Source organism: Gallus gallus, chromosome 5 (assembly GCF_016699485.2).
Source record: "Gallus gallus isolate bGalGal1 chromosome 5, bGalGal1.mat.broiler.GRCg7b, whole genome shotgun sequence".
Classification (NCBI taxonomy): Eukaryota; Metazoa; Chordata; class Aves; order Galliformes; family Phasianidae; genus Gallus; species Gallus gallus.
In genome coordinates, this window is record NC_052536.1 from 609,354 (window position 1) to 621,761 (window position 12,408).

Here is a 12,408-nt window from a genome sequence, read left to right on the forward strand (position 1 = left end):
GCCCCCCGCGCCGTGACGTCACAAAGCGCGGGGCCGGCTCAGAGCGGCGCAGGTTCGGAAGGGGCTGAGCGCAGCCGAAGGGAACCGAAAGGAGCCGAAGGGTTACGGAAAGAGCCGAAGGGAGCCGAGCGCGCGGCCGAGCGGGCGGGGGGCGCGTTGCTATGGCAGCGGGGAGGGCCCGGCCGAAGCGGGCCGGGCCGGGGCCGGGTTAACGGCGGAGGGCCGCGGAGCCCCCCTCGCCCCCCCCCCAGCCCCCCACCCCAACCCACCCGGCGCCATGCTGATCAAGGAGTACCACATCCTGCTGCCCATGAGCCTGGAGGAATACCAGGTAGCGCAGCTCTACATGATCCAGGTGCGGCTGGGGCCTGGGCTGCGGCCCGGGGGGGGGGGTCGTGTAGGGCCCGAGGAGGGGGTCGTGTGGGGTTTGCGTGGGGCCGGGGATCGTGTGGAGCTTGGGGGCGGGTGCAGGAATGTGGGGCTGAGGGTGGAGGTCAGGGGGTTCGAGGCTGGGGGATATGGGGGGCAGCGTGGAGCTTGGGGGGTCTGGGGGACTGTTTGTGGTCTGGAGGCGTCCTATGGGGTCTGGGGGAGTGCAGGAGGATGAGGCTGAAAGTGAAGGTCAGGGCTGAGCTGGGGGCTGAGGGGTGGGGGGGTTGTATGGAGTCTGGGGGACTGCGGGAGCGTGGGGCTGAGAGCAGGGGTCGGGATTCGGAGCTGGAGGGAGTGGTGCTGGATTGTATGGAGCTTGGGGGTTGTGTGGGGTCTGGGAGAGTATGGGAGCCTAGGACTGAGGGTGGAGATCGAGGGGGGGTTGGGGCTGAGGGGTATGGGGGAGTGCAGGGGTGTGGGGCTGACGGTGGGGGTCAGCGTGTTGTGGGGGTGGAGATCTGAGGTGGTGGGTGTTAAGAGTATAGGGATATGAGGGCAGTGTGGAGCCTGAGGGGTGCAGGAATGCGGGGCTGGGGATTGGGGGCTGAGGAGGCTGTGGGGTTGGGGGCTCGGGGTATGGAGTTGTTGTGGAAGTGGAGTGCGGAGGCATGGGGCTGAGCCTGTTTCTCAGAGTGCGGAGTGAAGCGGGGGGTCTTGGGGCTGAGGTGGGGGTGCAGGGATTTGTGGCTGAGGAAAGGGCTGTGGGGAGGGGGTGCTGGAGCTGCCAAGATAGCAGGATTTGGGGTGCCGGGGCTCAGCCCACCCTCACCATGCAGAAGAAAAGCCGGGAGGAATCGAGCGGCGAGGGCAGCGGGGTGGAGATCCTGGCCAACCGCCCCTACAGCGACGGCCCCGGTGGCAGCGGGCAGTATACCCACAAGATCTACCATGTGGGCTCCCACATCCCCAGCTGGTTTCGGGCACTGCTGCCCAAAGCTGCGCTGCAGGTGGAGGAGGAGTCCTGGAACGCGTACCCCTACACCCGCACCAGGTGGGACCCCGCAGGAATGTGGGCTGGGGGCTGCCTGCTGGGCACAGCCTCATCCCCGTGCTTCCTGTAGGTACACCTGTCCCTTTGTGGAGAAGTTCTCTATCGAGATTGAGACGTACTACCGGCCAGATGCTGGCCAGCAGACCAATATCTTCAACCTGAGCGCTGCTGAGAAGAGGCAGAGGATCTTGGGTGCGTGCAGCAGGGGCATGAGGCAGGATCCGGGGCTTTCTCTGCTGACCTTGTGCTTTAGGGACAGGTTAAGTTATCCTTGTAGGGGAAAGTGCCCGTACCCTGAGCTCCCTGCCCGGTCCTGTGGATCAGCTGGAGGCAGGGAGCTAGGGAATCGTGTCCCCATTTTGTCTTCTGCTTCTCCTGCCCCCCTAGGGCTTTGCACAGTGTCGTTCCCCGTTCCCAGCCCCCCCTGTGCTGGGTGCCTGGGGCAGACTGTTCCCCCCCAGGGACGTGTTTGTCCCCTGTTGCTGCCTGTTCCCATTCCTGGCAGTGTCGACACGGTTGTTTTGGGCGCTGGAGCGCAGCGCGTCATGCTCTGCTCCTAAAATGGAGGCCTAAAATAGGCACTCGGAGGAAATGATTCATCTGACCTATTTCTCTCATTGGCTCTCGCAGCGTTGGGGATGTCCGGCTGGGACGCTGGTGGCACGGCCAAGGCCGGGGACAAATTTTGTCCCTGCCGCCATCACCAGCAGGCAGTGAGCAGAGTTCCGAGCTGCCTTGTTTGGCCTTGTCCTCGGCACACCCCCCCGTGCCCCTGGGGTCACCGCTGCCGTTCTCCAGCTGCCAAATCCCCACGCTAATGCGCCTATGTGTGTCAGCCCGGCTCTTAGCCTGGCCACCCCCCCTCCTCCCGTCTCTTGCTGCCACTCCTTGAGGCAGCGGGTCTGGCCCCAGTGTGAGGACAGTCCCCAGAGGCTCAGGGGGGACAGGGAGGTGTCCCATCGCGAGCACACGGTGTGTGGAAATGATTCACAGGGTGCCGCCAGCCTTATTCCTCACCTTGTTTTCCTCCTACCCCAGACACCATCGACATTGTGCGTGACCCCATCTCCCCTGGGGAGTATAAACCCGAGGAGGACCCCAAACTCTACCGCTCGGCCAAGACGGGCCGGGGCCCGCTGGGGGATAACTGGCTGGAGGCAGCCAGCAGTGGGCCGCTGATGTGCGCCTACAAGCTGTGCAAGGTGGAGTTCCGCTACTGGGGGATGCAGTCCAAGATCGAGCAGTTCATCCACGATGTTGGTGAGCGTGGGGCGATGGCGGTGAGCCCGAGCCCTGTGGGGACGGTAGGTTTCTGGTAGGTGGGGGGCCATGCCTTGCTCACTCCCCCTGCTTCAGGCTTGCGCAAAGTGATGCTGCGTGCCCACCGCCAGGCTTGGTGCTGGCAGGACGAGTGGACTGACCTGACCATGGAGGACATCCGGCAGCTGGAGGAGGAGACGGCGCGGATGCTGGCACAGAAAATGGCCAAATGTGGTGAGGCCGAGGAGCCCTCCACCGCCGGGCCCAGCCCTGAGGGGCGGCCGGAGCCAGGAGGTGCCAGCGGGCAGGAGGGCAGCGAGGCTCAGGGGGCTGCCGACATCTCCCCCGATGATAGCTTTGCCAAGCAGTGGTCCACATCTTCGCGTTCTTCCTACTCTTCTCAGCACGGAGGTGAGAACAGGAGGAATGCGCGACCCCTGGCACCTGTGGGGTGCTGCTGTTCCCTGACAGAGATGCATCGGGACCCTTCTTTCCTGCCCCAAAGGGTGGCTTTGGATGTCCCAAAGCTGTGGGTGGCTCTGGGTGCATGAGCAGCACGGTTGGGCAGGAGCAAGGGGGTCGCTGCCCTCAGTGCTGACCCCGTGCTGCTGGCAGGTGGGGTGTCTCCTCAGAGCCTGTCTGAGTGGCGGATGCAGAACATTGCCCGTGACTCCGAGAACAGCTCCGAGGAGGAGTTCTTTGATGCCCACGGTATGGCAGAGCAGCCCCGCAGCACAGCAGTGTGCTGGATTTGCCCTGTTGGGTTTCAGTGGGGCACAGGGGTATGGACTGTGCTTGGCTCACCCATGGCCCCCTCCCTGCCATCGCAGAGGATCTGTCTGACAGCGATGAGGTCTTTGCCAAGGAGATGACCAAGTGGAGCTCCAATGACTTCTTGGACACGCTGGAGCGGCCAGCAGAGCTGGATGACAATCTGGGTGAGCAGGATGTGTGCAGCCTGCCCAAACCCAGCGTGGGCATCCCAGGGTAGGGCTGACCCCTGTGTGGACACCCCAGCTTGCTCACCGTTGATATGTGCTTGCAGGAGAGGGTCCCAGCGCCTCCAGGACAGATGGCAAAGAACAGCCAGCATCCAGCTTCTCCGAGGTGTGTGAGCTGCTCACCCCATCCCTCGTAGCCCCCAGCCAGGTCCCTGGCATGGGTGCAGACAGGAGTGCTCTCCTCCTGCAGGGCGGCTCGGCCGAGAGCACGGTGCAGGCGTGCCGGATCCACGTGCTCTTCCTCATCCTCCACAGCGGCAACATCCTGGACCAGGGAGGGGGAGAACTGGGCTCCAAGCAGGCAGATGTGCAGACGTTGGCTGCCACCTTCGATGCCGTCACCCGTGTCCACTTCCCCGAGGCACTGGGACACGTGGCATTGCGCCTGGTGCCCTGCCCGCCCATCTGTGCCGCTGCCTATGCATTGGTTTCCAAGTGAGGATGGAGAGAGAGGGCTGTCCCCATGCAAGCCACCCCCCAAGAGGGAGGTGGTGGGCTCAGAGAGGGGCTTCCCAGAGAAGTGAGCATCACGGGATGGACTGGGGACATGGGGCAGCCCCGCTGACCCATCCTCATGTCTCCCCCAGGCTCAGCCCTTACAGCCACGACCGGGACAGCCTGTCCAGCAGCCAGGACCACATCCCACTGGCGGCCCTCCCGCTGCTGGCCACCTCCTCGGGGAGCTACCAGCATGCTGTGGGCAACGTCATCACCCGTGCCAACCAGGCCTATGCTGCCTTCCTGCACTCTGCTGAGGGCACCGGCTTCTGTGGCCAGGTGAGAGGAGGAGGGGGCTCGGGGGAGGCTTTGCCCTGGATTCTGGATGGGACTCGGCTCCCACTGGGATGATTTTTGTGCCGTCTGCAGGTAGTGCTGCTTGGGGACTGTGTGGGAGGCATCCTGGGCTTCGATGCGCTGTGCCAAAGCCGGGCAGGTGCTGGGGGCAGCCGGAGCAGCAGCCGCCGTGGCAGCCTGGTGGGTGCCTCTTTTTTAGAACTACCAACCAGCTTGGCAGCATCTGGCTGCTCGCTGATTCTTCTTGTTCACCTGCAGAGCACGGAGCCCATCTCCCCTGAACTGTGTGGCACCCGGGACCCGCTGGCCGAGGGGGCGGACGCAGCAGTGGGGTTGGGCCAGGCCAGCCCCGAGCCAGGGGACAGCCAGCATCCAGGCTCCTCGTGCAGGTGAGAGCAAGGGGCCTGTGGGAGAGCTGGCACCCTCCATGCAAACGTTGTGCTTTACGTGAACAATGAATTCCCCATCTGTGCCCGGAGGAAGCATTGCACAGGCGCAGCAGTGCCGTGCAGGGGCTCCCCAGCTCCCAGCAGCTCCTCTGGGCTCAATGGGCTGCAGCGGGCGCAGCGCTGCCATTCCTGCGCCCACTGGCTCTGCTGTTGCAGCCCGCAGCCTGGCGATGCCCCACTGGAGGCAGAGGCACCACGGAACAGTGCTGCAGCACAGGATGGGGCGGAGAGCACCAGCACCCGCCTTGACTTTAAGGTATCCGGCTTCTTCCTCTTCGGCTCCCCGCTGGGGCTGGTGCTCGCGCTGCGCAAGACCGTCATGCCTGCTCTGGATGGTGAGGAGCCTCACTGGCTGCAGTGCAAGCCCCCACGCCTCCCTGTGGGGCTCAAGCCCTCGTCCTGAGTCATGCTCCCTCCTGCTTGAGCCCCCCTGGACCTCCCCAAACGGCTCTGCTTGGGTTTTTCGCACCGTGGCTGTACGCAGCTCAGTGTTGGTGCATGCCTTGAGCATCCCCTCTGTGCCACTGGTCTCCCGGCTTTGCCTCCTCATCTTTTCCTCCTGCCCGGGTCCTGCTTTCAACTCCCTGTGCCCTCAGCCCTCCTGACTGCGCATCACCCTGCCCTGACCCCTTTCTCTGCCCCAGTGGCCCAGCTGCGTCCTGCCTGTGAGCAGATCTACAACCTCTTCCACGCTGCCGACCCCTGCGCCTCCCGCCTGGAGCCCCTCCTGGCCAAAGCCTTCCATGCTGTGCCACCGCTCAGCGTGCCCCGCTACCAGAAGTACCCACTGGGTGACGGCACCTCCTCCCTGCTGGGTGAGTGGCCTTGGGGGCTGGCATCCCCGTAGCGGGGGGCTGTGGGTGGCCTGACTCAGTGCTGTCTGCAGCGGAGGCCCTGCAGATGCACTCTGCCCTCTTCCTGCCCGAGGTGGACCTGGCTGCTCCCCCCACTCCCACTGGCAGCTTTGGGGGAGGCTTCTGGAGGGGCAGTGAGCCAGGAGACCCCCCTACGCCTGCCAGCACCAGCGAAGTCGTCAAGAGTGAGTGCCGTTGCCATCATCCGTAGGCGCAAGGGACTGGAGTGGTTTGAGCCCCTGAAACGGGGCCAGGCTGTGGGGTAAGGCTCGGGGATGGCCTAATGGGAGCTCTCCACGCAGTCCTGGAGCGCTGGTGGGGCCTGAAGCGCATCGACTACTCGCTGTACTGCCCTGACGCGCTGACTGCCTTCCCCACCATCACCCTGCCTCACCTCTTCCACGCCAGCTACTGGGAGTCCTCCGACGTGGTGGCCTTCATCCTGCGCCAGGTAGGGCACGCGTGGCAGGGCGGGCAGCGCGCTCAGCCAGCGCGGGCTGAGCCGTGCAGCGTCCCCCGGCCAGGTGATGGAGAAGGAGGGCCCGCAGCCGGCCGAGAGTGAGGAGAGCTCCATCTACAGCCCCGCGTTCCCCCGGGAGAAGTGGCAGCGCAAGCGCACCCAAGTGAAGATCCGGGTATGGGCACTCTGGGGCTGCGTCGGGCTCGAGCTGTCCCCAGGTGCTGTGGGGCAATGCAGCCAGGAGGGTTTGCTCCCATCCTGGCGGACTCCACGTGCCGCTTCCGGGGGCTCTTCTGGTTGCCACGTGCTGCTGAGCCGTGTGTGTCCCTGCAGAACGTGACAGCCAACCACCGGGCCAGCGACGTCATCGTTTGTGAGGGCAAAGCTCAGGTCCTCAGCGGGCGCTTCATGTACGGCCCCCTGGACGTGGTGACGCTGACGGGAGAGAAGGTACTGCGGGGACGTCCCCGGGGCCCTGGTGAATGGCAGGGACACCTAGAAGGGGACCGTGCTGGTGTTTAACTGCACCTAAATGAAAGGGCTGGAAGGACCAGCACTCCACAGGACCTCGTGGGATGGTGGGAGAGGATAGTGACGGCTTGCAGACTGGGACCACGGTCTTTTTGCCCTTACTCAGGTGGACATCTACATCATGACGCAGCCGCTGTCAGGGAAGTGGCTGTACTATGGCACGGAGGTGACGAGCGGCAGCGGACGCCTAACCTTCACCATCCCTCAGGACAAGGCCCTGGCCATCGGCATCTACCCTGTGCGCATGGTGGTCAGGTGAGATGTTGGCTGCCTGCTTCTGGTGGGGTCACCTCGGCCACCTCCCCACCAGCGGGCTGAGGGAGATGACAGAGCCGGTGCTGAGCCTCGCTGCTGTCCCATCCCAGGGGGGACCACAGCTACGCGGAGGCGTACCTGACAGTGGTGGCCCGGGGCACTGAGTCAGTGGTGTTCAGCATCGATGGTTCCTTCACTGCCAGCGTCTCCATCATGGGCAGCGACCCCAAAGTGCGGGCGGGAGCTGTCGATGTCGTACGGTAAGCGCTCTTCTTATAAGGACAGCCAGCTTTGTGCAGTGACAACCCCATGCGAGCACCAGATCCACCCCAGGGTGTCCTGCTGTCACACCTGTGTCCAGCCTGGTCTGCAGACCGAAGTTTTGGAACCTGCTCAGTTAGCTGGGAGGTGCTTGGTGGCTTCCAGCCCACTTTGCAGGTGGGCCCCTGGTGACAGTATGTATCGTATGTGCCCCGGTGTACCAGGCACTGGCAGGACTCGGGTTACATGATCATCTACGTGACGGGGCGCCCCGACATGCAGAAGCACCGCGTGGTGGCCTGGCTCTCCCAGCACAACTTCCCCCACGGCGCCGTCTCCTTCTGCGATGGGCTCACCCACGACCCCCTCCGCCAGAAAGCAGCCTTCCTGCAGAGCCTGCGCGCCGAGGTGGGGCTGGGACGCTGACCCCAGGGTGGTGGGGAGGCTCCGTCCCCACCCTCACGCTCCTCTCCTTGTGCAGGCAGAGATCGCCATCGTCGCTGGCTACGGCTCCACCAAGGACGTCTCCGTCTACAGCTCCCTGGGGCTGGCGCCAGCACACATCTACATCGTGGGCCGTGCTGTCAAGAAGTTCCACAACCAGTGCCAGGTGGGGCCAGGGCTGGGGCTGTTGGAGGGGCGCCGGTGCCCTCACTGGGGCCTCACGCTGCCCCTGCGTCTCACAGTTCCTGTCTGAGGGCTACGTGGCCCACCTGGCCCAGCTGGAGGCTGCTGCCCTGGTGCACTCCCCCAAAGGACCCCCTCGGCCTGTGCTGGGCAAAGGCACCTACGGCTGCCCGGCGCCCGTCGATTTCCTCCGCAAGCAGAGCCAGCTCCTGCGCTCGCGGGGCTCCAGCCAGGCAGAGCGGGACGGGGGCCCCCTGCCCGCCCGTGCCAAGCCCCGCAGCGTCAGCCTCAAGCTGGAGGGTGAGGAGTGAGCCCCTGCCATTGTGCCCCCTCCCGGACACGGCCTTGGTTTCCCGACGCAGAGCTGGAGCTGAGAAGTGAGGAAGGTGCTGCACTCTGAAACTGCGGGACGCAGCCACGCTGCTCTGAGCCACCCCGGGGGCTGGAATGACCCCCTCTGGGCTGAGCTCCCCTGGGTCCTGCCTGCTGCCCCCCAGCTCTGCCTCTGCCCTGCTGCCCCAAGCAGCACCCAGCCTACTCTGGGGCTTGGGGTGCCGCCCCCAGGCTCCGATTCACCTTTCTCTGCCCCAGGTGTGAGTGGTGGTGGTGGGGCAGGCACAGTGCCCCCTCCCTGCACCCTTGTATTTATTTCTGTTTCAGTGTTGTGGGGACAAGGGAAGGGCTGAGATTAAAGAAAAGAAAAAAAGAAAACCAACAAAAGAAATGGTTGCTCTGTTCTGTTTGTTTCATTGTGAAATAAAGCGATGTAAAGCAGAGCTGCTGGGGCTGCCTGTCTGCTCTGTACCCCCACAGCCTCAGGGTGATGCTGGCCCAGGGCCCCACGGGCGCCACGGAGGGCGGTGGCACCCAACTGCTCTTGTTTGCCCTTCGGTTTCAGTTGGCTATCTCTAACAGCACTTTTTCTACAGGACCAGATATCTTTCTTTGACGAGTTTTACTTGTGTTTATCTCGGTATAGCATGATCATGGCTTTATATACGCAGTGGTAACAAGCAGTTCAGATAAGAAGTTTACGGCTCTGCTGCGATGCAGTACAGAGGAAACGCAGCTGCAAGCTGGTGGCGGCAGCCTTGCGAAGTGGCAACGCAGGATGTGGCACGGAAGGGCAGGAGATGGGGCACAGCCTCGGCAGTGGAGCCCTCGCAGCCATTCACGGGCTCGCCTCGCCCCACACAGCACAGCTCGGCCCAACACAAGGGATAAAAACCAAACAAGGAGTAAAAAGCAGCGTGGAAGAGCGTTGTCCTGGGCTCCTTTCCTCCGCCGGATTTCCACTGTGCTGCCAGGTGCCATCTGGGGCTCAGTGTGGAGATGCAGGCTTCTGCTGCCATCCAATGGTCCAGCACTTCACACCGCGCCTTCGGCGCCGCGCCGAAATCCCGCGCGCCTTCCGCTGACTCCCCATAAACGTTGTATTAAACATTAATAAACACGGGTAACCATTCCACATGTGGAATATCTATCAGAACCTGGCCCGGAGAGCGTGGCGGGCTCTACTGGGAGAAGATGCCCTTGAAGCGGATCTTGTCCTCTGCGTCCTTCTGGCGCAGGCGCGCCTCCAGGCTGCGCAGCTCCTTGCTGACCACGGGGCGCAGCGAGGGGTCCAATGCCAGCACCTTGGCGAAGTCAGCCTGCGCCTCGGCCACGTTCCACACGGCCGCGTGAGCCTTGCCCCGCTTGAAGTAGGCTTTGACGTTGTCTGCGGGGAAGGAAAGGTCAGCCGGGGAGCACGCGGGCCTCCCTGGCGCGTGCGCTGCGTGCGGCCGGCACGGCTCCTTACCCTCGTACTTGTTGAGGATGGAGGAGCAGTGGTCCAGCACCTCGTAGTACTCCTCGCTCTGCAGCTTGCACTGGCAGTAGTTCAACAGCAGCGGGGTGATCTTCTGGTCCAGCTCGATCCAGTCTGGAGAGCCGGGCTGCTCCTGCGGGACACGAGGGCAGAGTGAGCGCCGGCACCGACAGGAGGGCGGCGGAACCCCGAGGGATGGGAGAGCCCACCTTCATCTGCAGGTTCTTGAGGCAGGCGATGGCGTCGTAGTACTTGGTGGCCGCCTCCCGCACCTTGCCCTGCCGGTACAGCTCGTTGCCCTCCTGGTGGATCAGGGGCACGGCCTGCAGCTTCTCCTCGTCCGTCATGGCCCAGGGGTCCTGCTGGTAGGAGCCGGGCTCCTCCACCTGCGCGCACGTGGTCAAAGGCCGCCGCGGGGCGCAGCCCGTCAGCGCCGCGACCCCAGGGCCCCGCTCACCTTCAGCATCTCCATGTCGAAGATGAGGGGCTGGGGGTTCTTCTGCAGCTCGTCCAGGTCGGGGTAGCCCAGCGAGTAGTGCTCGTGCAGCTGCGCGATGCTGCAGCAGTGCCGCTGCCCCTCCAGAGGGTCCTTCCCGGCCGCGATGTTGCGCAGGCTCTTGGCCACCAGGGGGTACAGCACCACGTGCTGTGGGCGGGGGGGGGGGTCTCAGGGGGCAGGCGTGGGGCCGAGAGGAGGCCCAGGTGCAGGCCCCGCCCCCCCGCATCAAGCCACGCCCCCGTGATAAAACCCCGCCCCTCGGGCGCGAACCGCATCCCCAGCGGCACCAAACCACACCGCCCAGCGCCGAGCGGTGCCCCCCACCGACAAACCACGCCGCTCAGCGGAGCCACACGGCCGAGCGAGCCCCGCCCCCCGCTGCGAGCCACGCCCACAATCAGCCAAGCCCCGCCCCCGTCCGGGCGAGACCACGCCCCCAGCTAAAGCCCCGCCCCTTCCGGCCGCACCTTGGGCTCGCAGCGGAAGCGGGCGCGCTCGCCGGGCCGCATGGTGCGCAGTATCGCCTCCCACACGGGCAGCTTGAACTTCTTCCCGGCGATCAGCTCCATGGGTTTGCCCCGCGCCCGGCTGTCATCCAGCACCGCCTCCTCGGGTCCGCACCGCAGCGTCCGGTAGTGGAAGGTGGCCTGAGTGTAGGCCGCGCGTCACCATGGCGACCGGCTCCGCTCCGGCGCATGCGCGTCGCCCCCTCCCCCTCCCGCCCCGCGGCCCGGCGCTGACCTTGGTGCCGTCGCGGAAGTCGGGCAGCGGCCCGGTGCCCTCCCGCAGCACCTCCTTGTGCACGCCGTCCGCCCGCAGCTGCTCCGCCATCGTCCGCCGCCTCCGCCGCCCTTCGGCCGCTTCCGGAGAACGGAGGCTGCGCCACAGCGCCCCCTGCCGGCCGGAGGTGCGCGCGGCTCCTCCCAGCGGCGACGTCCGGCCCCGCGTCGTGCCGCGCGTTCCCCGCTGCCAACGTAAGCCGTGGCGGCGGACGGCGTCGCCGGGCGGGTGGTGCTCCAGGTGGGGCCCCACGAGGGCAGAGCAGAGGCGGGCGGTCACCTCCCCGCCCGCTGCCACCCCTGCGCTGATGCGGCACGGGACACGGTTGGCCTCAAGGGCTGCAAGCGCACGCTGCCGCCTCACGCCCAGCCTCCCGTCCTCCACAGCCCCCCCGGTCCTCCGCAGGGCCGCTCTCGTTGAGCTCTCCCAGTCTGCGTATCCAGCATCGCCCCGACCCAACGCTCCGTGCTGTTGAACGTCATTAGGTTCACACGGAGCCACTTCTCGTGGCCGTCCGGGTCCCTCAGATGGCGTCCCGGAGTGGGCTCAGGATGCTGAGTTTTAGGAAAGCCAACCTGCAGCTCTTTGGGGCTGTAGGCAACAAAGCGCCCTGGGAATCTGTCCTCGTGGGAAGGGTGCGGAGCAGAGCTGGCAGCTCTTTGGGGAAGCTCTCCATCCCCAGGAAAGGAAGGAAAGAGACCGGCGTGGCTGCGGCTGCTCAGGCCAAGCAGAGGAAGCTCGGAGCATCCATCAGCGCTGGGGCCCGGCTGGAGCTGCGGGGCAGGAAGCGCAGAGTGGGAGGAAACGGAGGGGCAGCGCAGCGCGGCCGCCTTTCGCTTTTGGAAGCGGCCCTTTGTGCTCCGTGCCCCCCGGCGGCGTCCCCGAACCACCGCGCTGCGGCTCTGCAGGTGGCCCGGGGGGCTGCGTGCGCTCGGTGCCAACGCCGCGTCCCCGCGGGGGGGGGGGAACAGCCCCATCCCTGCCCGCATCGCAATGGGGCCGCGCACCTGCAGGCGGGGACGGCCCCGTGCTGCGTGCACCTGCCCGGGGCGCGGGGACCTCCTTGACCCGGGAGGGGGGGGAAGGGTGGGTTCAAAGAACGGGTATGGGTGTGCAGAGCGAGGGCCCGCTTCTGTCCCGGCCCCCAGCTCTGGGACACGCGACGCCAGGGCCCGGTGAGCATCGAGCACAGAGCCCCCCCGGCGGGGCTGTGCAGGGGCAGAAGCGGAGCTCAGCATCATATTTGGGCACAGCGCAGGTTATTGGCGGCTGGGCCCCGTCAGGCGGCAGATAACCCCGCTGATAACGGCTGTGCGGGGCCTCCGCTGCACCCATTGGCTCCCGGCAGCGGGGGCTGCCTATATCTCCCCTCCCGGCCCGGGCTGCTGGGTCTGTGGGGCGGG

At 65.5% G+C, this 12,408-nt stretch overlaps 2 protein-coding genes across 2 annotated transcripts; one reads left to right on the top strand and one right to left on the bottom strand.

Moving 5' to 3' along the window:
• Nucleotides 1–17: 17 nt before the first annotated feature.
• On the top strand, nt 18–9,384 carry PITPNM1 (phosphatidylinositol transfer protein membrane associated 1). Its single transcript, XM_015286292.4, has 23 exons — nt 18–355; nt 1,209–1,423; nt 1,494–1,615; nt 2,462–2,683; nt 2,780–3,094; nt 3,299–3,394; nt 3,514–3,621; nt 3,729–3,790; nt 3,875–4,119; nt 4,272–4,461; nt 4,552–4,659; nt 4,738–4,868; nt 5,085–5,263; nt 5,573–5,743; nt 5,815–5,967; nt 6,085–6,233; nt 6,307–6,417; nt 6,576–6,692; nt 6,880–7,028; nt 7,139–7,288; nt 7,514–7,697; nt 7,771–7,899; nt 7,976–9,384. The coding sequence occupies exons 1-23, from the start codon at nt 278–280 to the stop codon at nt 8,225–8,227; spliced, it is 3,636 nt and encodes a 1,211-aa protein (XP_015141778.1). The 5' UTR covers nt 18–277; the 3' UTR covers nt 8,228–9,384.
• AIP (aryl hydrocarbon receptor interacting protein) lies at nt 8,857–11,094 on the bottom strand. Its single transcript, NM_204469.2, has 6 exons — nt 10,967–11,094; nt 10,693–10,872; nt 10,184–10,372; nt 9,936–10,112; nt 9,718–9,859; nt 8,857–9,636 (listed from the first exon to the last, which is right to left on the bottom strand). Exons 1-6 carry the CDS (start codon nt 11,054–11,056, stop codon nt 9,431–9,433), a joined length of 984 nt encoding a protein of 327 aa, NP_989800.1. The 5' UTR covers nt 11,057–11,094; the 3' UTR covers nt 8,857–9,430.
• Nucleotides 11,095–12,408: the final 1,314 nt, after the last annotated feature.

Coding starts and splice junctions, on each gene's coding strand:
- PITPNM1 (XM_015286292.4), top strand. CDS start 278: ATGCTGATCAAGGAGTACCACATCCTGCTGCCCATGAGCCTGGAGGAA. Junction 1,616..2,461: donor GAAGAGGCAGAGGATCTTGG/GTGCGTGCAGCA, acceptor CTCCTACCCCAG/ACACCATCGACATTGTGCGT. Junction 7,029..7,138: donor CCTGTGCGCATGGTGGTCAG/GTGAGATGTTGG, acceptor GTCCCATCCCAG/GGGGGACCACAGCTACGCGG.
- AIP (NM_204469.2), bottom strand. CDS start 11,056: ATGGCGGAGCAGCTGCGGGCGGACGGCGTGCACAAGGAGGTGCTGCGG. Junction 10,873..10,966: donor ACTTCCGCGACGGCACCAAG/GTCAGCGCCGGG, acceptor GCCTACACTCAG/GCCACCTTCCACTACCGGAC. Junction 10,373..10,692: donor GCTTCCGCTGCGAGCCCAAG/GTGCGGCCGGAA, acceptor CCCCGCCCACAG/CACGTGGTGCTGTACCCCCT.